Below are 27,932 nucleotides of genomic sequence, written 5' to 3'. Positions count from 1 at the left end.
GAGCACTTGCAGGCAGCTTGTTCTTTAAAAAGCTGTTTATTATCACAGTGGACGAGTGGAAAAACATGACGCAGTGTACAGAGAAGGCTTCAGCAAGTTACAAACAAGTCTTAAAAAAGTTACAGTTGTCTCTGAATTTGAGTAAACAAGATTCTCACTGCAAGCTGCAGATGTGTTGCTCCAATGCCCCTTACAAACAGGCTGGTAAGACTATGAAGAGCTTCAGCCAGAAAAGCTTTGCTGATGAACAAGGCATGTCTCGCTGCTCCCAGTTTGCCCAGCATGACTCCCAGAACTGTGATATGCTCTGTGAAGCAGACACCCTGGGAGCAGTGTGGATGCTATGAACCCCTTGGTTTTGTCAAACCCAGACTGAGCTGTGCTCAGACCTTCAGCCCAGTCCAAAAAAGCATTTGCTGCCCAAAATCATCTCTGAAATGAGTGGCTGTGATTGGCTCTGTCTGTGGCACTGTGATCACTGCCAAATTCTGTCCTACATGGATTTGGGCTTGATCTGCCACCACTTATCCTGAGGCTGCATTTAGCTGCTGCAGCCCTGTAAGTGTTGCTGTCCCTGAAAACATCCCTTGCATGCCCAGCTTGGAACAGCCAGGTATGGAACAAGATTTGCAACAGGGCTGAGCTTGTCACTACAAGCAATGCCAAAGACTGCTCTAGCCCAAAAATGGGGCAGATGTGTCTGCACTGGAAAGCTTGGGGGGAGCTGTGTTAGCCAATTAGTGAAATAACAACAGGAACTGGAGTTTTAAACATATTTTCTACCTGGTAAATGAGCAAATAATTCCGTGATTAGAGCAAAGTAGGAGCACACTTCCTGAAACAAAGGCAAATGAAACCTCTGGTGAAGGCCCTTCCTCACACCAGTGTCTTCTCCTTTCCATCAGAGCAGGCTGGCAAAACACACTTTGACAAGGTGCATGAGTGTCTGATTTGTTAAAGTCACTGAGAAGTCTTTAAAGGCTTTGCTTTGGCAGATGTTTTGGCAATTGAAATCCAGCTCATCTGTAACTGTGTGCCCTTTTGCTTCAGTAAACAAATGGCTCAGGTGCAGAAATCATTCAAGTTAGCTGAGTTCCCTCTGGCATGGTTGAAAAACCTCATCTGTCTCCCTGTGAAAAATCAGTGTTGATACCACAGGCACAGAAGAAAAGCCACTGAAAAATAACTAAGTTGGTTTTCTTTCCTTTTTTGTCTTTTTTTTCTTTATAACTGCAGGTTTTGTGAAAATCTTTATGAGCATTTTAAAACATATTAGGGAGCTGAAGGGAGTAGACAGAATTGAGGGCTGGGAAAGGTCTGCTACCATATAGGAAATGGAGAAGCTCTGGCCTGCAAAGCAAGCATTTTCTTTGCTTCATGGGGCAGATTTGGGAGACAGTAAGGTGAGGGTTCATTGGTTTGGCATTTTAACTGGAAATTCTTCTTCCAGTCTACCAAGGTTTTGCGGGTTAGTCAGCAACTGCAGAATCGTCTTTCAAAGTTTTGGGTGGTGGTAACATAGAAGGAAGGAAAATGGCTCATGCTTTTCCATTTTAGGTTCCTATACTGTGGGGTAGAGTTTGAGGTTATAAAGCTCCCACAAAAAATAATCAAACACCCTACTCCTTTGCAAACTGGTTTCTTTTAAAGCATCTAAAGTTACAATAATCATTTTGGGGGGGATAATATTTGCTTGCTGGTCCTTATTATTACTACCTGCCCCTTGCCTTGCCCTGTCCACTGATTCACGCATAGACTAAAAGCTTTCCAAGCCAATCTCAATCCTCCTGTGTGTTTTCTTGTTGCTGGGAGCAGGGATTTCTACTTGACGCAGTTGATTTTCAATCGTCCTTTCTCCCCACTGATGCTGGGCAACGTGATATTGGTGTAGTGCCACCAGCATGGTGTCTAGGCCAGGAGCCAAGGCAATGAACAGCCTGCTAATTAATTGTTCACATTTCTCTCCAGACCCCCTCCCCAGAACAAACACTGTGAAAACAGGAGGCAGCCGTTTCTCTGCAGCCCTCTGGAAATCTGAAGCACAAGTGGTTTACTGCTGGTGTTATGGTTTTACAGTGATGGCAGTAAGGACTTGTGGTTGTGTGAAAGAAAATGGATTGGCTTTGATATAGGAAAAAAAGATTACTGAAAGTAATCCCAGCCTGCTGCATCCATTTCTACCCATCCAAAAAACCCCAACTATAAAAAAAAGCAGTGTCTACAATGCTGCCTGTAGTCAGTGGAGAAACAGGGACTTAATTCCTAGGCAAGAAGAAGGTTTTCGTGTTCAGAACATTGACACCAAGCAACTACTGTAGATACTGCTTCTGGTAAAGCTGTGTATATTCATTTTCAGGTCTGAGGCAGGTAATACTCTGAGCTGGTGGAGTTTGTACATCTTGCACCCTTTCTTGCATGTGTATACATGTGTGTCTTTATTTACACATATAAATAAGTTAAGAGATTATTTACATCACTTGTACAGAATAAATCTAAACTCAGTTATCAAAATGCATACACCTGCCGGTGGATTTAGTCTGTTAATACTTTGCATTTCATCTTCAAAGCACCGACCAAACATTAATTATTTACCCAGGCAACTTCCCACTCACCAAAAGGATTAAGAATAACAGGCAGGGTAAAGGGATGGAGCTGAGGGAGTGGAGTTTGCTCATAAAAAGTCAGCTTATTGTGTATCTCTCTTCTACCATGAGCACTGTATATTCAAGCCTTTATAAACTCTGCAGTCCAAGTGTAGGAGTAACCTTTGTTAACACCAACTGGGCAAAATGGGGAAGTCCTCATTCAAAAGCAAATGATCCGCTCTTCATTTTCAAAAGCTTTGGCCTCTTCTTGGCTTATCAGGTTCCCATTCAAGCTGGAGGAGTATAATAAAAGGGATGTGAAAGAAAGGTAGTGACTGTTGGCCATCTTCTATTTTCCAAGGCTTTGGTGCAGAAGTTTGCAATGCCACATGGGCTGGCTGCATGCTTCTCAAGGGCACACAGCTGGCTTTAGGCTGGATACAGCACTGCTGTTCCTACTGCACAACCAAGGAACAAGGCTTCTCCCTAAGCTCCAGTAACTGAACTCAGTGTTGGAAACACAGCTGTTTGCATTTCAGCAAGTGGCACATAGCTGACAAAGGTTCTTACCATGCAGTGGGCTGGTTTAAAGACATTTAAATAGTCTCCAGAGCTTTTTGTGTCTTCCATGACAAAATGGGAAGAAAACTCTGTGAAGTACTCAGGCATTATAAATGTGATATGACCGATAGCAAAATTTGCAATTCTGGCTACATAAAGCTAATCTACATTGATACTTACACCCCTGAAAATGAGCAGTCTGGTTAAGTGCTGCTCTCAGAAATGTTGAAATCCATGAAACCATTCAGATTTATGAAATTACTCGGGTTAATGAATGCCTCTGAACATTCAGGCCAGAATCAAAAGACAGATTTCAGTCTGAAGATTCAGAATGGTCTGAGGGGGAATTGATGCCTCTACTGTAGACGAAAGCTGACAGTGGCTTTTGAAAAAAGTACCTCTTCCACATCTCCAGGGAACACACTAGTCAGACAGTGAGTCATTGTCTTTCTAAGCAAGAATTCAGTGTCCTTTCACTAAAACAAATACATATATTTAAAAATAAATTTCATGTTCAATAATAAAGCAGCAGTGCTAAAACCAGCTCAGTTCTATTGACTCTTGAGCTCCCTGAGGTGAGGGAAGGAATGTGGTATTTGGCTTTCTGCCTTAAATGTACAAGTGTGACTGTGTGATGCCCACCTAATCTAAAACAAACAAATCCCACAAAAAGTTAATCTTCTTGTAGCTTAGCACTTTCAGTGAGTTTGGAGCACCGCCCAAAAAAGTCCAAGCACAAATTCTATGAACCAAATTAGTAAAGCTGATTAAAGGTAAGTATCTCCTGTTGTTGGCATTTAGGTCCTGAAAAGCATTAACATGTCCAGCAGTTTAAAAATAATAAAAAAAAAAAACAAAAAAACCCAGGACAAGCAAAACTTGGTCTATAAATTCAGGCCCTAATTCTGCAAACACACACGTTCTGCATATCAGTGGTACAGACAGATGTGAACCAAGAAAATTGCCTGACATTCATAACACACAAGGACATGTTTCAATGGCAGTGGCTTTTTACCTGTTTGAAATCCACAGCTGGAACTACAACCCCTGTCTCACGTAAACTTGCTCTGAATTTTTTAGGCTGGGAATTACTAAGGCCAGTAGGGTTTTAAGGGGAAAGAAAGTTTACAAAGTGAGCCTTTGAGAAAGGGACCTTTACCAGATTTCTTGAATAGTTGTGTTCTCCTTGAGAGCTTCACTGAGGCACTTCACCCCTTTGGCTGTAATTTGATTCTGGATAAGCCTAAAAAAAAAAAGAAGCATTTCAAGTCAATCTAACATGCAAACTAATTTGCAGCACATGCACAACCTACGCTCAGCTTGACATCAAGGAGCAATACTGTCTGCCAGAAGAAAATGACTGTGATTTGATCTGTGAGAATGGTATACAGTATTGGTGAAACGCCCCACATGCACTTTCAGAAACAGAGCTCAGAGTATTAATCTCTTCATTTTAATCTTGCATGTGGTTGCATTCTGGAGATACTGAGCAATTTTAATTACACAGCTGACAAATTTCTGCTATGAACTGTTCACTAGTGGTATGGGATTGTAATATTTGGACTGAGACAGACAAACCTCTTAGCTCTGCTTTCTTACTAAGAAGACTGTGAGACATTTTTAAGTGATGTACAGAAAATTCTGAGTACAGAGCCTGCGTAGGCCTAGTGTTTTAGCAGTTATCATCTAGAGGATGTCAAATCCTCCATTGTTGCTAGTCAGACAACAAGATTTTTGAAAAATAAAGCACTGATTTTGACTCTGGTATGAGCAGGTGCTAGTCCCAGTGAAGCCAACTTACCAGCTATAAATTATGTCTCATCCGAGCTGACGGATGAAAAAAAAGGTACATAAGATCCTCAAGCAGTGATACTGATGAAGCAGTAGGCAACTCTTATTAACCACTGTAGACCATCCCACTAGCTAAAGATGAACAAAGGCCACTCATCTGCATGAGTATAAAAATACTCATCAGCCTAGCCTAATTCAGTACTCACCTTTCAGTCTATCATGGTGAGCCCCACAGCTGTACCATTCCATGTGACTGGTTGCATGAATCCCTCAGGATTCACGATGAGGCTGAAAATTGGAGTGTCTTGAACAATCTCTTAGGGAGGGAGGGAAGGAGGCATTCCCACTAAAGGAGTTTCTGCACTTGGTAAATGAATCAAAATGCAAAGGGATCCAGTAGATTCTTTCAACCACTGGAAAAAGACTTCAATTCTGCCTCAAGTTCAACTATCTCTAAATGTCACTATCTTTTAGAGATATCCACTTGTGTAATCAACAAAGTAGAATATAAATTCGTCCACTGGCAGAAACCCTTGGACAATACTGAGTCAGGGTAAAGACATTTATCTTGATTACTATGCCTGCTTTGGCTGGGGAAAGTTTTATTATGAATTCAACCCAAACTGCTCAGTGATTATATCTGCAGCTGTGCACAAAGAAATCAAACACTTCCCTTCCCCCACCTCCTTTTCATTTTCAGGGTGATGGGCACCACAGCTTCTGCTGCTTTCAAAAGAGGCTACGAGTACTTGGCACTCGTGACAACCAGCATGCTTCCTAAGGGGCTGGAACTAGGATTAATACAGGGACTGTGCTAGAATCTGGTCAGCCAAGTCTTTGTAAAGCTTGTAAAGGGACTCCATTTCTGATGTTCTCTTGATCACTTGAAATGAATGGATGGCTATTTTTTTTTACAGCTCAAATCTGCCCAACCCCATCCACTGACAACCTCTGGATTAGAAAAGCCAAGACTATGTTTTCTTAGAAGTTTAACAAGTCTCATTGTGATTGCTAGAAATAATCCCTGGTTTCCTGGGGACTGATGTCTTAGAGATGAGTGTCTTGCATCAGTATATTGCTAGCCCTAAAAGAAAGCATCAGGCAAATGGGACATGTATTTAGGTGTCTCTCATGTAGGTTCTTGGTTGAAGAGCTACTTTCATAGCACAATGATAAACAGAAAGAACTGTAATAACCTTATTCTATTCTAGCTGTCTGCTTGGGTTTTTTCCTTTTGTGAAACTTTTGATTTTGAGGCCAGTACTTTCCCTTAACGAGAGATGAAATCAATCATTAGTTTGAAAGTTACCAGAAACAGCTTGAACTTTTCCCTGTATGAAAGCAGGTTCCAAATGCTAGACAGCAGCTTTATTAACTTCCCGTTAGAACTGTCTACAAGCAGTCAGCTGCATCCAGACCATGCACAGAAACTGTTACTGTGACCTACATAGACTTGGAAGGTGAAACTTTAATGTAGTGACTGCCAAAGAGCCTGTGCCACTGTGGAATGTAACTCACCATAAATGCACCAGTTTCTTGTTGACCTTCAGCATCTCTGCAAAACTCATTGCTGCCTCATCATCCAGCTCGTTTTTAGTCAACCTAAGTGGGAGAGAAAATGTTCGCTTAGGATGTTGTCGTTATTTTTCAGCCCCCTGTTTTTCCAGCTTGTCTGTGACTTAGCTTTAGACAGCCAAAGGGGGATGTGCTGTTCCTGCCCTGAGCAATTTGTAAAGGCTGGACACAAAGAGATATTGAAGAGAAGCCCTGGAGGTAAAAGAGAGAAGAGTATCAGATCTTTATTTCTCTGAGCAATGTTCTAATGATACTTTCTCATGATGTTTTAGTGTCTAGAAGGTGGATGAGATGTAGTGGGAAAAGGTACAGACAACACTGAAGAGGTGCAAAAACTGAGGATGAAGAACTTGACTTCAGATAATAGAAAAGATGGGGAAACCAAGACGGAGGGAGCAGAGAGAGGCATGACACTGGGTCATTGGAATGTGTCCCAAAGGACACATGCTGCTGATCCACTACTTATGTCCACGTTTTTCCAAAGGGATATTTTATAGCTTGCTGATTGTGAAAGCATAGGGGATGAGGGCATGAGGGGAGGGGGAGAAGGAGGAGAGGAGAGTTGGAGGGGCGATGGGATTGGAGGAAATAAAACAGCATTTTGCTTTGGAAAAGGAAGAAGAGGAGAAAGGGACCACACTGTCAGTTACCAGAATATCCTCACGGAGTTGTTGTGTTGCATGGCTTCAGCAATACTTTTGCCTCCCTCTGTCGTGATGCCATTGAATGCGAGACTGTGAAGTAAAGGTACAAATGTCTAAGAAACAGCATCACTTGGCTCTTCCACTGCCAAATACAAGTGAATATCCTTCTGATATCCTTGGACGATCTGCTTCCCAGTTGTACAGGTCAGCATTTGTGTGTTTCAAAGGCTCACATACTTAGCAAACCACTGAGTTCTCATGCCTTTTACAAGTGAGAGCAGTTCACAGGCTGCAGCCTGAGTGCAGGTCTATCATACAGGCCACAAGATTTGCTGTCAGTGAGTTGTGCTCTTGGGGCTGACAGCAGAGTTGCACCCAGTAATTTTGAGAGCCAAGACTTTTAACAAGGACAAAGAGCTTTGCTTAGCAGTACACAGGTTTTTACAAGCATTTGTCATCCCTGTATGAACTGGGCACTTTGTCCTTTAAGTCCTTCAGGCATCCAAACCCCTTATTCTTCTTCCAAATACAACACATTGTGTTGAGTATGGAGAGATGAGCTTGTAAATGCTTTCCATTACAAACCACAAACATTTCTTCATCTGCCCTTCATTCTTTGAATAGACATTGGCAAAATCATCCAATTAAAGTTAAGCTCCAGGCTTTCAGAGTTCAAAAAGCATCTCCCCCCTCAAAATAATGCAAGGCTTCAAAAAAGGTAGAAAGGGGAACCAAGTAGAGCAATGGCACAAGTATGTATTAGCATCAGTCCCTCCTAGCTTCAGCTGAAACTGGATATTCTCAGTCCATCACGACCAGGCCTAAAAACTGCAAATAAAGTAAACTGAAGTATTAGGGATTATCTTCCCTTGGTTTTCACATAAAACTCCCACTGGTGCTAACGATGAATTCCAGTCACGGAGCAAGATTAACCAGTGGGAGATAAGAAATGAACCCAGGAGCAAGTACACTGCAGAGCAGAGGATTCACCTTGCACAAGTGCCAGCAAACCCGAGCTCGAGACAGTACAGTTACTCCTTTTTCTTTCTGCAAACACATTCATCAGCATATTTGCTCTCATCTGAGAATCCCTCAGCTCTGATTCAAGCTCAAAATGTTTTCTTTCAAGTCTGGATGGATTGTGCAATTATGGGAAGATGGCTATTTCAGATGGCTTTTAAGTTTAAATATATCTAGGTCACTGCACCTGTTCAGATTTTAATTTTTAAGCTCGACTACCCGCTTGCAGAAAGGAGGACAAGGCACCAGCTCTCAAATCCCTGGATCTGAAGTGGCAGCAATAAACTCTCCAGAGATCCCCAAACTCCCAGAGCATTTCTGAAGAAACTAGTGCCAAGTGCCACCTTGTGGGGAAACTAAGGAGCCTTGTCTGCTCCCCCACCGTGGAGCCCAGTGGAACTGAAAGACAAATGGAAAGGGTCACCATGAACCCAGTGCTCCAGCTGTGTGGAGGGACTCCAAAACATCTTTAAATCTTTAAATCCCCAGCCAGCATTTAGAGGTCTGGCAAGGAATGGGCTGTTTAACACTGCTGACTTCTCCCCCTGCTGTGCTTCCAACCTCACCCATGTTATAGCTTCCAGAGGGCTAGTTTGAGATCCATCCCTGAACTCCAGTGAGGACATTTCATCAGCACTGAATGTGTGGTGGTGTAGCTCCTCTGGAGTACAGGATGAGCCCAAATGAAAGAATGTCCCAGCCCCTACCCAAACATATTATGGCCTAAAAAGTACTTTGGTAAGAGCTGCTGCACCTTCTCAATAGAAATTGTTAACGCTGAACTCACTGGGAACTCAATTCTGTGACAGCTGGTGCCTCCTTCTGCTAATGCTCCCAGATCAAAATGGCACCCACTGACCATGTGCCTTCACAAATGCCAGAACTCTGTGCACCATGAGGGGAGGAGGTGCAGATAGAGGAAAGGATGCCAGTCCTGTGGTATTTTTAACTTGCCTAATGGCTGCACAGGGCTTTTTGACACAGTCTGGCCTCTTGCTTGCACCAGGGACCTCTTGGTTGCACAGCAAAGGCTGCAATACCAGATGGCATTCCAAGCTAACACTTGGTGGGAAGATACATTGCTTCATAGCAGGATGGAAAAGCCAGCACTACACCAAGCTGCCTGGCTCTGCTGGTGTTTTACCTCACATTTGTTAGCCTGGGGTGGTTCCTCAGGGCCTCTGCAAACGCCTTTGCTCCTTCATCTCCAACTTGATTACCCCACATCCTAGTGAAGAGAGGAGAACAGGAGATATCAGTTGTGCTGCCCTACTGAGTCCTGGCAATGCATTCTCCCTGTTTCTCTCCCCTCCCCTCCTCCCTGATTACTTCACAGTCTTCCAGGCTTGTGAGAAACCTGGCAGGTACCCTCCCCACTGAGGCAGGTATGTTCCACTCCCTGCACACCACACCAGCAGCCTGTGCTGCCTCACCAGTACCGTCAGGCCACAGCACAGAGGCAGCTCTAGGAGACAGCCTGCTGCAGCAGGAGTGCTTTTGGGATTCACCTTTCTGCACATTGGTAAGGAATAGTATTTCCAATGGCAAAACAACCCCTGATAACACAAAGGGTTATTTTGTGAGAGAAGGGAACATGGTACAAGCTGAAGAGATTTGATCAACATTTACTAGGAGTATCTGCTCATGGCCTTTCTATGCAGACCAACCACTTTGAAAATTCACTCTGTATTATGAGGTTTAAAAGCACCTCTGCTGAGGTCTAAGTCGTGGGGTTTTTTACAGGGATCATGGCTTGATGACTCAGAGCCATACTCAGCTTGATGGGTAATTAGTTGGCAGCTCTTTTAAAATCAATTGATTTCTGTGGTATCTAAACACACAGACTTCCAGTAAGTTCCCCAGAATTTCCTTGTCCTTAAGACCCAGTGCAGTTTGCTATTTAAACGCTGAATATATTTGTTTAAACATTTCTGTCCAAGCTATCCTGAATCCATTTGGAGTGATCATTTCCCCCGAAGGAAAAAATAGGAGTCCTTCACTGAAATTACAGCAAGTACAGCACAGCAGACCCAGCTACATGGAAGTGTGCAGACTGTTCACTGTACTTGTGAAATGTTGTAGAACAACAAAATGAAAGGCCAAAAATCTGATTGTACAAATTTGATTTTCATGTTTCACAGCTACTGTGATTTTCACAGTGGCCTAGCAGACATTTTAATTCCATGTATTCAAGTATGAAATTTTAAGAAATATGTTCTCCTGTTGAGCAAAAAGAGAAACTGGGATTTGCCAGAAGAGGGGAGAAAATAAATAAAATAAATCAAACCTAGCACCTTTCCTAAGAAAGAGGGCAGAAACTAAAGGTTTGGAGTAGATTCAGACCTCTTTCCAATAATAGCGGACTCTGCAGTTAGGGACAGACTAGGAGAAAAGGATGATGTGAATTCCTTTTTATTCTCCCAGCTCACAACTTTATCAGGATGTGATGCAGAAGGTTTGACAGTTGTAACAATGACACTCAATAACTAGGTGCAGTGCCGATTGTCATAAAACCACACAGACTTAAAAATAACCAAGTATCTCTAGAGGAGCTGTGCTGCCATAAAGAAAGTGGCTATCTTTACATACTGTTCTCCAAACTTGTTTGTTTGTCTCTCCTTTAAGGTTCTGTCAGAACAGCAGAAAAAAAAAAGAGATGCCAAAACCCAAACCAAACATTGTGTGAACTGAAGAACAACAAAAGAGCCCTCCTTTTCCATGGAAAATATGGCTATGCTTCTACACTCGTTTGTTCTAATCTGCTGTTGAGGGGAGAAGGAATAGCAGGAGGAGAGAAGGTAAGAATGAAAAAAAGGAATCCTAATGGATTTACAGGTGTCTTGCCAAGATCAAGCCCTGAGTTCTGCTCCTTAGCACTGAACTTACCCGATTTCAAACATTGTCTTGCTCTTCTGGATGGCCTGGGCAAGGCACTTCCCTCCTTCACTTGTTATTTTGTTTGCTCCTATTCTGCACAAAATATATAAATTGATGAAGTGCACCACTTACAACTGTGCAGCTATCAGAACACCAGTCCAGAAAGCCACACAAGTATTTAAGACTAATTAACTCCAGAGGCTGCCTGCAGTTATCCAAGATTAACCTAGAGTAAAAAAATACTGCAGGCACTTGACCTTTGACTGAATTACGTACTTTTATGTTGTCCTTTGTATATTTTGCATGTAAACCCTCCAAATCAGAAGTATGACAGTAGAGTCTTGGGTTTGGTGCTCAGTATGTCAGAAATGAGTTCTAGGAACTGATCCTCGGGGCAAGGACCCCGGCCTTGTTTTTAGTACAATTCATAGTTATCGGCAGTTGCTACAGAGCTCATGAATTACATGCAGCATGTTTCATGATGCCACATGGAACAGAATATTTCTTGATTGTGTGTTTCCAGAGGAGACTGCAGCTGATAAGCACAGACTGCAATAATTTCAAGTCTTTCTGTTCTAAGCACAGGCTCTAGGCAGTGACATAGGTCAGTGCAGCAGTCCCTGTCTCCGGCTGGCATTTTACACAAGGCCTTTTCTATTTTTGGCCTATGTGGATATCAAATGGCTGGAGTTCAAGGAAGAAATAATTGCATATAGATTGATTTAAAGAACAGACCAAACCCCCAGTCTCCCAAAGCCACTACATTTATATAAAACTGTCTTGTTTGGCTGACTTCAGGCACATGAACATGCACTCCATCTCACAACAATCTCTAGGATTACAATGCAGCCTGAAAGTAACCATCTTTCAACAGGCTTTTTTTTTGGTGAAAGCTAAATTAAATAAGCAAAGCACCGTCAAAGCAGTGAAAGAACCAAAGTGCCCTTGGGTTTCAAAAGTCTGCAAATATTTCAAGTAGGAAGGATGTGGCTATCGTGGTGTTTCAGACCAAGTTTGTGGTAGAACAAGGACTAGAACCCAAGAGTCCCTGGCTGCCAGTTCCTACATTCCTATCAGAAGCTGACATTGCTGCAGTTACCTCTGGTTTCTGCTATGGTCACAATTAAACCATTGGTTAATGATCTACCTTTAAGTCCAACCAATGTGCATGGCCAGACATTCTTATCTGGGGAAGTTCCAGGAATTAAAGGGAACAACTCAGCAAGAGAGTTTTGGGAATTCCAGAGTTGAGGTAGGACACCAGCACAGCCTGACCCCACTGACCCATAAAAGATCAGACATTAAAAAGCTTGGTACTAAATCCAAGAGAATTTGCCCACTGGAAGCAGCAGTGAGGTCTGTGCACAACTTAAGCCTCACTCAGGTGCTCAGACTGATTTAGGTAAAGAACAGGTCTCATGCACTCCTTTAACTCACTGCTATATTCCAGAAAAGACTATGGATTCAAGAGTTTCACCTGTTGCCATTCACTGACAGACTACTGCAAGAAAATATACAACTGCAACCTAAGTTATATTTTATTTTAAATACAATTTTTCTACTCTCCCTCCCAAGTTGCTTAACCTTAATTAGGATACTGTAGAAAGGAAGAAAATCCAACATACTTAACATATTCTAGGCTTGAACACTCTTCAATTAGTTTTGCAACGTATTTGGCTCCAACATCAGTGATTTGATTGCTGTATAAGCTTAAAGAAAAATCACATTGGTAAAAATAGGTTATTACTGCTGTTAAATATTTACAACCTGAATGTTTTATGATGCACACATAGCATCTATCTTTTCTGTGCGGCTTTGTACATATTCACAGTTGCTTGTATTTCTACTTTGATATATAATTCATATTGTGATGGGCTAGATACAAAATATAAGGAGACCAGACTGCAAATCATGAATATTTATAACATTTTTAAAATAAATGGTCTCCACAAGCAAACAAAGCTTCCCTTTATCCCTGTGCTAGTACAGAAATAATATTGCCAGAAGATAAGTCAAAAGAGAAAACACCATAATGTACTTTTGGTCTTTAAAAGTCATAAAATCCCCTTGCAAATATTACTGAAGAGCAGATACCTGAGCAGTTGTACTTACATTAGGGCACTGGAGGAAAAAAGTTATTCTTGGTATTCATGTTCACCTTTCAAAAAGTCATTTTTATGTAGCTACTTAACCAAGAGCAGGAAGTCAGAGCTAACATGCCTTCCAGCTTCAACTTCATTAAGAACTAATTAAGCTCTTGAAAGAAATTGGTATCATGAACATGACACTTGAAACTGCATGTTCCTGACACCAGTCTCTACCAAGCTGCATCTGCTTTGCATAGTTGAAATAAATCAGCCTACAGTAGAGAAAACAGCAGGCTGTAACTACACATGCTCTCTTGCTTGCACTCTCTCCTTCTGTAGCAGAAGGCTTTTGGTATAAAATTAGCATGCTCACACAGCTCAGTAACCTGACAGTGATGCACACTGTGTCACAGAGGGGTTTGATGCCAGCAGAATGCTGTGAGAGAGTGTGATGGGAGAGGAAGCTGTGGTCCTTGTCCCAGTGAACTGTTACAGAGTCATTGCTGATAAAAAAAGCTGCTTTGCTTATGGCCACTAAATGAGGAGGTAACTGTAGTTTCCACCCCACCTCTGCTGTGTCAGTACTGTCAGCACTGGAGTTTTATTTTCTAAGTATCACTACTGAGTGTTTTGCCCCCAACTGGGTACATACCCCAAGAAAGACACAATTTGGTACTTGGAGAGTTCTTCATACAAGATCCTTGCGCCGTGATCTGTGACCTGATTCACACTGAGCCTGGAAAGAAGGGAATGAAAAGTCTGAGTCAGTACAGATTACAATTGTTCATAACCCATGAGTTAACAAATTACTGGAGACCTATGCATTTTCCTCTGCTACTTTAACAAGTCCTTATGCCACTTATTAAAAGCTGTTGAGGGAAATGTGAGCTCAGCTTCATACGGCTCACTCCAAAAATGATAAAAATCAGAAAACTCAAATCTCCTAGGTAATGTTCTGGAAGCTGTCCACAGAACTGAGAACAATAAAAACTAGGAAGTCAGACACCAGATAAACATCTCACCCTCCTCCTGTGCTTACTGTGATTTCAGGAAGAAAGTCTGCTTAACACGCTAGCAAAAGCAAGCTGTCCAAACTACCAGTCTTGCAATCTTCTCTGAGTACCTAGTGAAAGCCAGGCATCTTGAAAGTCACAACACATTCAGGCTTCACCAAATAAAGGTTGTGAAAAGCCCTGGCCAGAAAACAGAACTGTGGTCCCATGGGTGTGCTAGATGTTTCTAATTTTATTGTCCCAGCCAGACATGAAACAAATCAATGTCAGTCATTCACAGAATAAAAATAATTCTCACAGTTGTTTTGGGGTGGGTTTTATTGTTGTTGCTTTTTTTCCTTTTTTTTTTTTGTAACTTCTCTAGCTTTTTCACCTTCACTAAATGGACAGGTTCAAGTGAAGCATTCCAATTGTGATGAATCACATTTTCTGGGTAAAGCTGTCCCTGTGAAAACACTTTGACCACATTTAGTTTGTACACAAACTCAGCAGCTGAACATTCCCTGTTAAGAGTCCTTTACCACCAACAGCCTCCCTAAGCTTTGCTAGTTAGCAACCTGGTGCCTTTGGAATGCAGTAACACATGGGAGAAATCACACAGTTTCTACAGATTAGAACAGTCTGCTTCTTTGAAAGGGATGGCTAAGCTCTTGGAAACAACATCTCCTGACCTGCAGAAATTGCTCATTAGAAATGAAAGTTCCAACATCTGAAGATCCAAAAAGACAAAAAGGCAGCCTAGAAGACTATTTTGGCGCTGGGGATGGTGTTAAGACCACACTGTGTATGGCATGATCGATCACATGATAGGGACAAAGAATGAAAGGCTGGCCTTTTCTTCTTTGTTTTGTCTTACATACTTATGCATTTTCCCCAGGAGTTTCCCTATTGCTTTCCCTTGGGAGGTCAGTCAATTTGCAGCTAACTGCAAAAAAAAAAAGTTCACTTGCTTTCATTTATTCCTACAGGAAAACAAAGCAGAGCACAGCCAAACGGGAGGAATAAATCCAGTTGTTAAAAACCCAAATTCTCATGAGGCTGAAGAAGCTTCTACAAAGATATATATGAAGTTCCTGATTTTCTGCACATAAATGTTTGGACAATAAACAAAGCTAAATAGCCCAACCTCAAAGGGCTGGAGGTGAAACAATCTGGCCTGTGATGTTAGTCAGTTCTCCATGTTCACACCAAGCCATGTCCTCCCTTCACCTCAGGGAAACACCACATCTGAAGACTTTACATCCTTTCATGGAGTACTACATGATACCTTTTGTCCTATGAAAGCCAGATATTTTGGCAGGATGCAAAAGCAAGAAATTTAGAGCTTCTGATCAATAGCAGATCCTCCCTCACCCATTATGACCAAGGGCAGAGATGGCCTCAGGCAATCTTCAGATAATGGAGGATGTGCTTCTGTTTCCTTTCTTCTCTCTTAAGCACTTCTCTCCTAAATATCCTCTTCTGAGACAAAACAATTTGAGATGGAGCTAACTAAACCTACAAGTTTAAAAGTCTGTGCTTCTAAGGACTTACTGGCCTTTCCATTTTTGTTTCCAAATTCACATCTTATCCCTGCTCCTGTGACTGGATGAACAAAGATCTCAGAAGATCTGAAACATTAATTTCCAGCAGCAGGAATCCTCACTTTTCTCCACTTCCAAGATCAATTGCTTCAGCCCACCAGTTCGTGGAATAAACCAAGGATAAGCAAGCACCTGCTTCCAGAGACTCCTACCTGATCACTGCAAGCTTGCTGAAACAAGGTTGCAGCTGTTTTATTCCATAGTCATTGATGTTGTTGTTGTCCAAGTCCAGAGCCAGGCGCTTTTGGAAGTGGTGCACCACGAAGGAAATGGCACTGCAGTCGGCAGAGTAGGCGTTGCAGTAGGCCAGATTGATGTAGTTGGCGTGCATGCGGCGAGCAGCCATCCTCCCCACCTTCTCACTCTGAGTCTCATACAGGCACCTCAGCATCCACACAAAGTTGGGCTGCACCTGCACCTGATTGTAGCTTGTAAGCCTGGACCGAGTGTAGCCTTTCAGGCGAGATTTCAGGCTCGCCAGAAGGTATGTGATGAGTGTTTTTCTCTTCCTCTTAATGACTGTAGGTGAAACTAAATGTCTGAAGAGCTTCTGCTTGGACACAGAAAGTAGGCCACAAAGAAACATGTTGGTAAAATTAAAGTGTTCGTTATTTCGGAAAGGATCCTCTCCTGCAAGTTGTTTCTTCAACCAGGGGATAGGAAGGCAAGTAGGCTGGGCAGTCTCAGTGGAAGAACATTCATTGAAAAACTCAAGTAACTCCTTGGCACCCACTTTCTCCTCGATAACCAAGAACAAAGCTGTGAAAAAAGACTGAAGCGTTACATGCAAGAACTCATACGTGGCCTGACTGTCACAACCACTGTAACCTTTAACTGTTCTGAGAAAGCCCAATTGCAAATCTTCTTCTGAGATATTTGCGGATGAGACCTCCTCCTGCTCAAAGATAAAGAAAGAGTTCTCCATCCCTTTGTATGCCATTTTACCCAAAGCTAAAAGAGTTTCCTTTCTTGATTTGAACATCTCTGCTTGGCTCCTGATACTGTTCTTCAGCAAACTTGTTTTCAGAGATCGGTTCAGGTGGACTTCAATCATGAGCAAAAATACATCTGTCAACGTAACAGAACTGTCTGGAAGCTCGTGGCTGTCAAACATGGAATGGAAGTGTTCAAAGCATTTGAAGATAATCCAACAAAATAAAGGCACTGAACACAAACTGCAGAGATTTGGGTTAGCTTCCAACTGGTTTGATACCAGTGCTCGTTGCCGTTCATCTTTGAAAAACATAGCTGTGTATTCCTTCAGGTTATTCCTGGAGAAACCGCGGAGCAACACTTTCTTTCTAATGATGTTTTTTTGGATCTCAGTTCCTGTCCTGGCAGTAAGAATTTTCTTGGATCCCTTAAGAAGCTTTCCTCTGAGAAGGCTTATGAGCAGTGCCAGGGGGTGGATGGGTTCACTAGGTGAGCAAATCTCAGGTACACTGCTGAGATCAAAGCTGGAATAGATCTCATCAAAGCCATCAAATGTGAAAAGAACTGTATGAGGGAACTGCAAGATGTGATGGAACACTTCTGTGGGGTCCTGGTCTGGGTAACAATTGTATTTGAAGAGCAGGTCTTTCAAACACATGGCTTCATCTTCCTTGAAGCACCTAAACATCCTACACCGAAAATGGAAGAAAAATTTGGTCCCTATGTCCAGCTCTTTTCTGGCCCAAAGGCTTTGTATCTTTTGCAATAAAATGGATTTTCCAATTCCTGCATCACCGTAGACATAAATAGCCTCTCCATCTTCATTAATTAGCCCGACTGCATCATCAAAAAGGGCTTCTAATTGACCCACTTGGCCAAGACTCTCATTAGTAAAACTGACCAGCTCCATAATACTGTTGGAGTAGATTTCCTCAAGCAGCATCTCCTCCCTCTGAGCGTATGACGTAACAAACTTGGAGTCCCGTCCCACTTCATGTCTGAGTTTCTGACAATACCTGCTAACTAAAAAGACAGTGAACTCCTATTAAAAAGACTATTACTTAAAAACCTATGTATACAGTGACTCACCTCTTTGGGAACTCAGAGGGGGTAATAAACAAAAGTAATTCTAATGTGAAAATGGTTCTTTGGCAGATTAATTCTATTTGTGCTGTCACCATCACTCACTTGGGAAATTCAGGTGCTAATGAAAGGTCACATGTGAGTCACCACTTCCTGAAAGCCAGTACTGATGGTGCACTGGTGTAAGGGGCTGCTATCCTTCAGCTGAGACTCAAAGCCAAGCACCTGACCCTTCGTGAAAGGCTGCTTCACTCTCTGCAAAGGCTTGTTGGAGTTGTTGGTCACTAATTTCACCGTATTTATATTCTTCCTGCAGTTCTATCAGGTAGATGGTAATTCTTTCCTAACTTCTTTGGCCATTTATATTATTGTACATAGAAGCTATGCATTTTAGAAACCAAGCGCCAGGGACCTCAAAAGATTTTTTAAAGATGACAAAAAAAGAGAGTATCTCAGTTATTGTGCAATGTTTGCTTGTGTTTGTCAACAAAAACTTTGTTTCAGATGGGGACAAAGTAATTCTTGTATTTATGTAGCATGGGAAAACCTCTCCAGAGGAAATCATTCCTGCAATACTTAAACAAAGATCATAATTCAGGATGACAGAACAATTCTGGTTGGAAGGGACTTCAGAAGGTCTAGTCCTACCTCCTCCTGAGAATGGGATCATTTCTGACATCAGATGAGGTTAGTCAGGGCTTTGTCTAGTTGGATCTTGAAAACATGGACATGTGCAGTCTCCCAGGCATGGAGACTGCACAGCCTCTCCGGGCAACCTGCCTCATTGGCCAACTGTTGACTGTTCTCATCATGAAAAACTGGCTAGTGCATTGCCAAAATATCACAGTGTTGCTAATAAATTGTAGTAGAGGCTTCAAAAATACCACAGCTGGCACAAGATGATTTTGCCATTGTGTTACGTATCCACAAACAAATGCGGAAAGAGCCTGAGTTTCACAAAATAGGATGTAATTTATCAGCATCAGCCTTGTCTTATATAGTGTGCCTTTTAATCTGGCTAACACTGCTAGCAAGCACACAATTATTTTCCCTGGCTGTGCCTGCCTAGACTCTTACTTTTCTGTCACCTGGTTGGAGTTTCCTACAAAGCAGGGTATTTCTAAGGGAAGGGATAGAGATGCATGGCCTTACTTACCTGGGTCTGTATTTACCACAGGTTTACTACAAATGCTCTCTGAAGGCTCATAACCTATTTCATCCAGCCAAGGCTGAAGTTCATAGTAAGCATCAGTGACTTTCTGCAGGACATAGATGAAATATTCTGAAACTTCTTCTCCCTTGCTTTGAACCAAGTCTAGAATTTTGCGAACCTGAAGAAACACCACAGGAAAGATCACTGATACACAGCATTTTATCACAGTAGCACTTGTCAACTATTTTAGGACCCTTTCTGGACTGGAGCAGGGAACCAAAATCAAAACCAATGCTTCAAAAAGATGAATTCAAAACCTAGCTCTGAATTTGAACCATCACAAAACTCAGCTGCTGTTCGTGTTTGAACATGGCAAGAGAATGTTGCAATGGTTCTGCAAGTTAAGGTCTGACCTTGTAGCTCAATCATATACTAACCAGAAAAAAAAATGGATAAATACCACTCCTCAAGAGGGAACCCAAAGGATTTCCTCAGCTTGGCTAAATAGTGTATTTTAAATCCTGTGCTGGTTAAAATGAAAATAGAAGTGGTTTCTCCGTGCCCTAAATTCACCCTCTGTTTTGTAAATACTCAAGTCACATTTTGATTTACCTCAGGATGCAGCTAGGTCCAGAGCAGGGTAGGCTGAATCTCTCCCAGGATCTTAATGCTGAGCCAAAACCCTACAACTTTTCCTTCTAACACAGCAACTCAATTCTTCAGGCTCTCTCTGAGGTACAATGGCCTCACTGCCTGCAGCTGTTACCAAAACTAATGGCTACCAGGCAGTGTCTGGAGCAGTTCAGCACTAAGTGTCACCTCCACAGACAAGGCAGAGGGTGATCTCTGTGCACCAGTACAAGGCAGCCCTAGTACAAAACCCTCTGCCATCATCCGGGGGCACATTTAGAATGCCTGGACCCCCTTGCTAGAAATGAATGAAGAATGCAGTTCTAAACCAGGCTAAGGGTTTCCAGACTGTGGTCTCTTGTGAGCTTAAAGCAGGGTGATGTACATGTAGCACAGCAAACACATGGAGCTTTTTCTGACAATTTGTATGCTCCAAAAAGCAATTTTATGCCTTCTAGAGAAGCTCCCACAGAGTCCACTTTACTTACACTACTGTGGCCTGCTCTGTGTCTCTGCTTAGACTCCTGATGGATGGCCTCCCCCTCAGCTTTGGTACAACAATCATGCATATTATGCTGAACAATAAGAAACTGAGATAATCATACTGTGTGCATTCATTCAGCTTTGACCCTATACACAGTGTGAACACTGTGTTGCCATTTCAATATGCCAGCAAGAATGATTATTTTATGAAAATCTGCACTGTTGGTGAAGTCCAAGGTCTTTGGATATTTTATGGTTTGCCTGCCTCTAACTGTGACAATGTTCTGAAGCTGCATGATTGGTTGGTCTGGGAAACAATCTCCTTAGTTGTTTCAAGTTATGATGCACAGACCAACTGTGTACATGGTAATTTTCTCCTAACAGATGACCAGGAAATAATTTTTGTTACTGAAGTCTAAAGATTAATTAAAAACCTAAATATGCCAGGATATATCAATCTTCCATAATAACAGTTACAACATACATAGGTCTTTAAATAGAAGGGAACGTGTTCATACAGACAACACACAATCATTAACTTGTAAAACAGTATTTCATTTCTGTGTCTCCTAAAGCAGGATGATCTGTCCCACAGCATCCTAAAGCAGATTTTCCTTCCTATACTCTAACAACCATGTGGCCACCTCTTTATCAGAGGACAAAGCTGCAGCTGGGAGGGAAAGAACAGCAATTATCACCCTGCTAATTCTTACAGCTGCCAACAGGCTTTGTAAGCAGTGCCAGCCATGCTGGACAGGGATGTGCTGGAGACACTCATCCAAGAGGAATGGGGTGGGGAATCTCCAAAATAACAAAGATTAGAAAATACACTAAGATGTAAAATTGTCAGATAAACCCCTAGAACCTGGTGATGAACTGAAAGTAACCAAGTTTCACTGGCTACTGAAAAAAAAAATCATACCTTATCTGCTTGAGTAGGAAACTGGACAACGATCTCTGCATCTTCAGTGGAGAAGTAGTCGTTCTTAATTAAGTTATCAATCAAACACTGGGTGTTTCGGATCCTACCGACCAGAAGCTCTCGATGAATCTTCAGCAAAGCAATGAAGGATGGAGGGCTTGCTCCCGGAGGTTTTTCCACAGAAATGTCCACATTAGCATGTAGGTGGCCTTCCATAGTTGAGATAGCAAGAAGCTGCTCCACCAAGCCTCATCTTTGACAAACTGTCCATTTGTAGTGACTTGACAGCTTCGATTTAACTTCGGGCAAACAGGAAATCTGTCCTTCACATCACCAAGCCTGCAAAAAGTAATTGTACAGAACCTCAGTGTAAACCTTATTCTATGCACATACATCCTTCAATTAGACATCACAGAACACTCCCAAACTCTGTGTGGTATCATGGCTAACTTTTTAATAAGGTTCCTTCCTTAGGTACTTCCCTTTATGTGTTTAGGTTTTAAAAAATACAATATCTACAACAGGCAGTCTCCCTCCCGTACCAGTATTTTACTGTAGCTTGCCTCAAACACTACCACTGGCATAGGCTTTATTAACTGCCTCTTCCTAGTGCATAATTTAATATTTTTTATTAACTTTTCATGTTTCAGTAGACAAAGCAGGGCATCTGTCCAAACATAATTTCAACAAGGAAATAAACGGAATAAAATTATACTTCATACCAATTAATTTTGTAGGAGGAATTAATTTATAGTAGCAATTCATTTTGCTTTTTCTCTGTTACAACAAGAGACTCCATATAAAGTGCTGCCAAGATGATACCTGTTCCTGAAAGCAAGGCCTTGTGAAGTCTGAGACAATTTTAGCTAAACTAGGGAAGAGTTTAGCTTCAGGACACTAGGTTCACCAACACTAGGAGGGATGTTATTTGGAAACCATACTCTTTAGCATGAATGCTCTCTCCTTGCCTGCAAATATATACACAGTGAATGCCCTTGTTCTCCAGACCACCTCTTGGGAGCTCTTTCTACATGTCCATTTATTCCCATTTTTCTCTACAAGGCATAAAGCAAGAGGAATCAGGATCAGACTGCTCTCTACTGTATTACTACAGCAGGGCTTCTTTTAATTGTAGTTAATGTGCCTACCATATATTATGCATGAACCTATATTGTAATTACAATTCAATAATAAGTTCATTCAGGTACTATTTAGGTACAAGCTTGCACATACGATTTCCCATGCACGAAGCTATTTTTTTGCCAAGGTCACAACTGAATCACCTCCACATAGACAACAAGAGTTTGTATGATCAACACAAATGACTGACATCCCCCAGTAACAGTTAAAACATACTGCTGTTTCAGCAGGTCAAGCGCAATCTGGAAGAATGTTCTTAGATTCTGATTACAGTCATATTAACAAAAGACAAAACCTTCCAACAATTCTGTAAATGTGCCAATTTTGCTGCTACAAAATCCTCACAATATCCCAAGATATTTACAGTGATGGCAAACTTTTTTCAAATGCTCCCCAGCACTCCCCTGGCAAGCTACAATTGAGCCCTGCCAGCTCACAGATTATTCTACGTGACCTGCTCCTGGAACAATCTCACTTCTATGGGTTTTCTATATCAAAAGCTGCAGTCTGCATCAGGGAAGCTTCTCCTGCCTGATGCTGGAGAAAGGCACAGTTTATGCTACTGCATTTTAGTGATACTATCTACACTCAAACCAGCAGGGTAAACCAGCTTAGCTCCTCGGGATTTCCCAAGAGGTCCAACCTTAGGGTTGCTGACCTGCATGGATACAGATAACTGCATTAAGGGCTGGGCTCTCCAAGGGCTGAGAGGAGGCAAATCCCCAGCACAACTGTTCTGGGTCACAGCCAACTCCCAAAACGGCAAAACTGTTTCAAACAAAAGGAATGTAACCAAGCAATGTGAATTTTTTACCACACCAGTAAGTGACTTCATCTACTCAGACAAATCAACCTTTCATTACGCCATTCAGATGACCCACCCGAGGAAGTGGCTGATTTCTGAGTCACTCAGCTTCCTAGAAGCTACACTGGCACATCTCTTTGTTAAAAAAAGTTCATTCCATAAATGAACTCGACAATGAAGACCAAACATGTTGAAAACATCATTTTCTCTAAAGCTTTTGTAGGCTCTTAGTTAAAGAGACAGAGTCACCTTAAAACATGCAAAAGAAATATTAAGTCTTTCCTTTCCAGATACTGCATCTGCCCAACATTCCCTGCTTGCTTTGGCTATTCTAGGACCACATTATTCTAATGCGTTTTTTTTCTTCCTACTTTGTAAGAACTGAGACAAATACTCAAAAAACCATAAGAATGATCCAAAGTGCTGCCAAGTGTACAAACCAAATAGAAGTACTTTCTTCACTAGTTCAGTTACATCTACATAGAGCATAAGAAAGAAGAAATGCAGCAGCAGGAGAGAACATGGAAAATATGGAATGATCAGAAGGTCCAAAAGATGTCTGCCCTGCATCTGACTAAGTCCAAGCCAGTACAAATCCTGGCTGCTACTGGAAGGGGTGTGCATACATATGCTGCTGGACAGGGCACACAGGGTGATGTGCAAGAGAACGGAGAAACAAGAAACCAATCAAAAAGGAATATAAAGTGAGACTAAACATCAAGGAGAAAAGGAGAAAGAACAAAAATGCCAAGCAGGCAAGTCAGAACTGGCAATATGAATTCTGTGCATGATGACGTACTCAGTGATATTTTCAATGAAAATATTAAATCTAAGGCAAAAACCCACACCACCCAGTTCTGGAGTACATAGTACTTTTCATCAGTCCTTTTTAATAAGAAAAAATGGAAATTTCCACCATTCACAGATTAAGAAAATCCATACTAGATGAAGAGCTGGACACCTTAAATGGTGCTGGAACAGAAAGACTTCCTGCCACATGTATTCATAACAAAGTGTATCAGCTGTATGAAGAAACTTAACATATATGATTCTGTTTTGCTAGGACTTTCTTTGTGTTATTGGGGGTTTTTTGTTGTTGTTGGAGTTTTTTTTTGGTGTTTTTTAAAACATGAGGCCAATGTGTGACAACATCAGGTACCCATCTTATCTGCAAGCCTATCACCTCTCTTTCTGGAAAGAGTGCCAGCTTCCATAGCGCTTCAAGGTGAATTTTTTCAGAGAGGGAACACAAGGTTGCTAAGTCTCTTGTGAAAGGATCTGTTAGTTTTACAATGCTAGGTTACATATCTGGTATGTTTAAAGGTAAATGCTTATGCAGCTTATAAATAGGCATTGAAAGCAATTCCTTACTAGAGTGCTTACAGTGTTCTTTGCCTTATCTTGGGCCCTCCAGATGCTGGATTCAATTCCAGTGCAATTCTTGTGACTGATGTTGCCATCAGTCATGGGGATGCTGTTAGAACAGACTGAGACATACATTAATGTGAGACACCTCAGTGTACTGCCTTCCATTTCTGAAAGGGCTAAAGTGAATAAATTTTTCTGAAAGACACCTTAAGGCTCTTACAAGTTATGGTCAAAACAGATCACCTGTTCTAACACATCTATTCAGAGAAACGAGCAAGAAAAAGGGAAAGATTTGCAAGTTTGACAGAGTAGCTGAAACAGCAAAACACCTAAGGAGAAACGGAGACAGACAAGACAGATGATACCTGAGTGAAGCAGGAGCCTGGTATGAGGAGACAACAGGAGAAACTCACAGGGAAAAGCTTCCTATCTGGGAACAGAATGGACTTGGTCCTATGAGGAAAAATTAAAAAAAAAACAACATGACTTACCGAAGATGCTGCCAATCATGTCAGAGGACAAGAAATTCAGTTAGCCATTTTGAGGACAGCAAAGTCCATCAGGTGAAGAAGACAGGAAACAGACTAGCAGGAATTAAAAAGAACCCAAGAGCAGAGTGCTTACCCACCAGCTGCAAAAGCCAAGAAAGGCAAGACAGGGCCTTGGCCAAATGAAATGTTGACGGGGATTGAAGCAGTGTGAGAGGCAACAGCAAGTGTGGCAATCAATGCTATCATAAACCTGTGTAACTGAGAATAACAAAGAGGAAGCAAGATGGGGATCAAGCCAGGAATAAGGAGGGAAATGAAAAAGAGAAATGAAATTTGTCACAGTAAGAGGTATGGTAAAAGCATCAGTGCTTCCAGCAAGGTTTTGTACAGTCCCATGTCAATAAGCTGCAGTGGCGCCAACAGCCTCTGCATGAAGGCACTGGCACTTTTATCTAGTGTTTCCTCTGAGTTCCCTCTACTCTCAGCATTGTGCAAGCATATAAACATTTCTATTTTTCTAGGCCCTGCCCTTCTCACATCCTCTTTACACTAAGATCTCCTTGCTCTTCTTCTAACAAAACCATTATGCCTCTTCCACTTCCAGTGCTGCAAGACCCCTGGCAGCAAAGAATGTACTGATTTATCACAAACAAGTTCTTGTAAAATGTAAATGCTGTTTATAGATAAAGAGGCTAAAGATCTTACAGAATAGCTAAAAAACACCTCCACTTTTGGGTCAACTTGGGAATTGAGTTCTTATTGAGCTGGCTGCTCCCAAGGAGACTGGGTAGGATGATGCAGTAAAGGCAATACAAGGAGCAACTTAATTAACAACTGTCCCTTACAGCAGCTTATTCTAGCAGCTATCTAGAATATTTCTGAAGAGCTGAAAACTCAGTCAATACTACTTCTGCTGTTTTGCTATTCTGACAAGAATTGTTCCTCTACATTGTCTGCGAGATAAAGTCTTATGCTACTTACCTAGCTATCTAGAGCCAGTTGCTGGAATATCTTCAGGATTTGCACAGCACCTAGTAGGACAACTGGCAGGACAACAGTGAAGCACACAAACCGGAGTGCCAGCCCAGGGCTAGTGGAGTCCCCACTGGCATAGCCTTCTATCCGTAACATTCAAAATGCAATTATTCTTCCAGACGTGGCTGTATGAAAAGAATGCTCCATTTCACATGAAAATTTGTGCCTTTTGTGTTTCCAAGTCAGATTTGTTTCCTGAGAAAAGCTATTTTACAGTGCCAGCTACTCACTACAGAGTCATCACAGCAAGAGGAGAACTGGAAACTTTGCCATGCTTGGTAATCTGGACTCTGTCAGGCCAGTATAAATTCAACTTTTTGCTGTCATTGGGAGAGTGAGAAAAGAGACTGATTTTCCACATCTTCTGTCATGCATGCAACAGCAGTCAGTCTTTGTCTACAATAAGTGAATAAAACACCTATTTCCACACAGCAGCTCTCACATTGAAAAGAATTTCAGCTATTTTACTTAGTTCAAGAGGAGTAAAAAACATGCTGAGATCAGAGGCAAATGGGCACATATGCTACACAAAAAGTCTGCATGTTTGATGAGAAGCAATGCAATGTATTCCCAAAGGTACTAAAACCCAGTCTTTTATTTTTATAGCAAAAACGGTGCATTGGTAGAACTTGTACAGTCCCTGTGCAGATCTTACATTATTCTGTTTGTGTGAATTAAAGCATACTCATCACACCCCACTTCACAATCTCTAACTATCATCACTGATGCTACATATGTCAATAAATGCCCGGGGAGCCATATGTTAACATCACATTCGTGTAAATCCATTACAACCCACGGGCTCTTGCATTGCTCTGGGGTCACAGAGATCAGCATCTTTCAGTGGTTTTTCCTCCCTTCCCCCTCTCTCTCTTTTCTGACTGTATCATAAGCTTTTGTAAGCATCCCTAGTTATTTGAAGAGCAACAGATATAAAGAACACAGAAGAAATTATTTCTGCCTCCATCTGGTAAAATAACAAGCTTTTCTTTAAAAGGCACAGCTTTGACAGAAATATTCACATCCCTCACAGGTTTTGCGCCTACATATCTTAATAGATTCCTTTGTAAAGAAAGAGAACTTTATATAGAGTGTTTGGATGCATTAAGAAGCCCCTGCCAGAAAGACTTCATGTGGCTTCCTTATATCTCCTTCCCGGTGGGAAAAGATCAATAAATAATATGGAACCATTACCAGAAAGCAAAGACAATTTCTCCAATCAGAGAAATCTTGTCGATTATTTTGTTAAGATATAGAGGAGGAGGGGGCAATTTACTGCTGTCTATAAACTTGCAACTGCTCCTTTCCTGTTATTTATTATTTTCACATTCCACCAGCAGTGAATCCTAGAAGCTGCAGCTGATGGAATGCCACGCCACGCCACGGGGTACCACCCTGCCCGGGGAACCGCTCCCGCCTGCCTCTCTTCCAGCTTCTTTCGACTGAAGTGAGCAAAGCACCGGACCTAAGCGAGTGCCGCCTCAGTCCGCGCATGGGTTGGGATCTCCACTCCGGCTTTGGGGGCAGCAAATGGCTCACTGCACACCCCGTCCCCGAGGCTCACGGGGCAGGGCAGGCGGGCTCCAGGGCAGGAGGGCAGCGATGCATCCCGCCCGCCTCCTCCGCCCCTGGGCCCTCGCCACCATTCCCCAACAGCCCTCAGGAACACCACATCCTCGTCAGCATCTAGAACACCATTTACGCCTGGTAGCGCTGCTGTGTTTCGTACGACGGCGCTGTCCCCACGCCGAGGAGCTGCGGGCGCTGCTGCCCGGCCCCGCTCCCCGCTCCCTGTCATACACCGCCAGCCGCCGCCTCGCCGGGCCGGCAGGGACCCTCCTGAGGAAACACGAAGGAGTCCCCAAGTTTCTGCCTCAGGAGCGGCGCAGCCCTTCCCCTCCCACCCCGCAAGCCTTTCGCGCCGTCCCACAGAAACTCTGGTTTACAGAAAGCAGACTCTCGGGCTCACACCCGCCAGCCCCCTCCCGGCGCCGGCCGCTGGCCTGCAGCCGGACCCCGGGACCCGCCTGCGCCCCGGCCCTGCCCCGGCACTCACCACGGCGGCCAAGGCACGGAGGCCAAGGGAGGAGCCCACGGCCGCTTCCCTCACCCCTCCCGCCCCACACTCGGCCTCTCCTCCCAGCGGGAAGCGA

At 42.5% G+C, this 27,932-nt stretch overlaps 1 protein-coding gene across 11 annotated transcripts; it reads right to left on the bottom strand.

The window, feature by feature from the left end:
- Window positions 1-17: 17 nt before the first annotated feature.
- On the bottom strand, window positions 18-27,920 carry NOD1 (nucleotide binding oligomerization domain containing 1). Of its 11 annotated transcripts, none has more exons than XM_085051223.1 (12): window positions 27,836-27,920; window positions 20,941-21,279; window positions 18,909-19,083; window positions 15,889-17,692; window positions 13,793-13,876; window positions 12,679-12,762; window positions 11,063-11,146; window positions 9,321-9,404; window positions 7,163-7,246; window positions 6,456-6,539; window positions 4,306-4,389; window positions 18-2,878 (listed from the first exon to the last, which is right to left on the bottom strand). In XM_085051223.1, exons 2-12 carry the CDS (start codon window positions 21,154-21,156, stop codon window positions 2,806-2,808), a joined length of 2,856 nt encoding a protein of 951 aa, XP_084907349.1. In that variant the 5' UTR covers window positions 21,157-21,279; window positions 27,836-27,920; the 3' UTR covers window positions 18-2,805. The 11 variants fall into 11 exon arrangements, 8 of the variants coding, with proteins under 8 accessions (XP_084907349.1, XP_084907353.1, XP_084907352.1 ...); XM_085051227.1 differs by lacking the exon at window positions 27,836-27,920 and adding an exon at window positions 27,751-27,810; XM_085051226.1 differs by lacking the exon at window positions 27,836-27,920 and adding an exon at window positions 24,745-24,981.
- Between the last annotated feature and the right edge of the window lie 12 nt (window positions 27,921-27,932).

Source organism: Lichenostomus cassidix, chromosome 2 (assembly GCF_008360975.1).
Source record: "Lichenostomus cassidix isolate B80296 chromosome 2, HeHo_3.0, whole genome shotgun sequence".
In the NCBI taxonomy this organism is placed as follows: Eukaryota; Metazoa; Chordata; class Aves; order Passeriformes; family Meliphagidae; genus Lichenostomus; species Lichenostomus cassidix.
Note: the sequence above shows the minus strand (reverse complement) of the source record. Positions and strands in the feature narration are given on the sequence as shown.

Bases quoted from the DNA above. Each gene is read 5' to 3' on its own strand.
- NOD1 (XM_085051223.1), bottom strand. From the start codon at position 21,156: ATGGAAGGCCACCTACATGCTAATGTGGACATTTCTGTGGAAAAACCT. The intron at 19,084-20,940 runs GTATGATTTTTT...GTGTTTCTTCAG, and splicing joins TTCCTACTCAAGCAGATAAG to GTTCGCAAAATTCTAGACTT. The intron at 2,879-4,305 runs GTAAAGGTCCCT...ATACTCCTCCAG, and splicing joins ACAACTATTCAAGAAATCTG to CTTGAATGGGAACCTGATAA.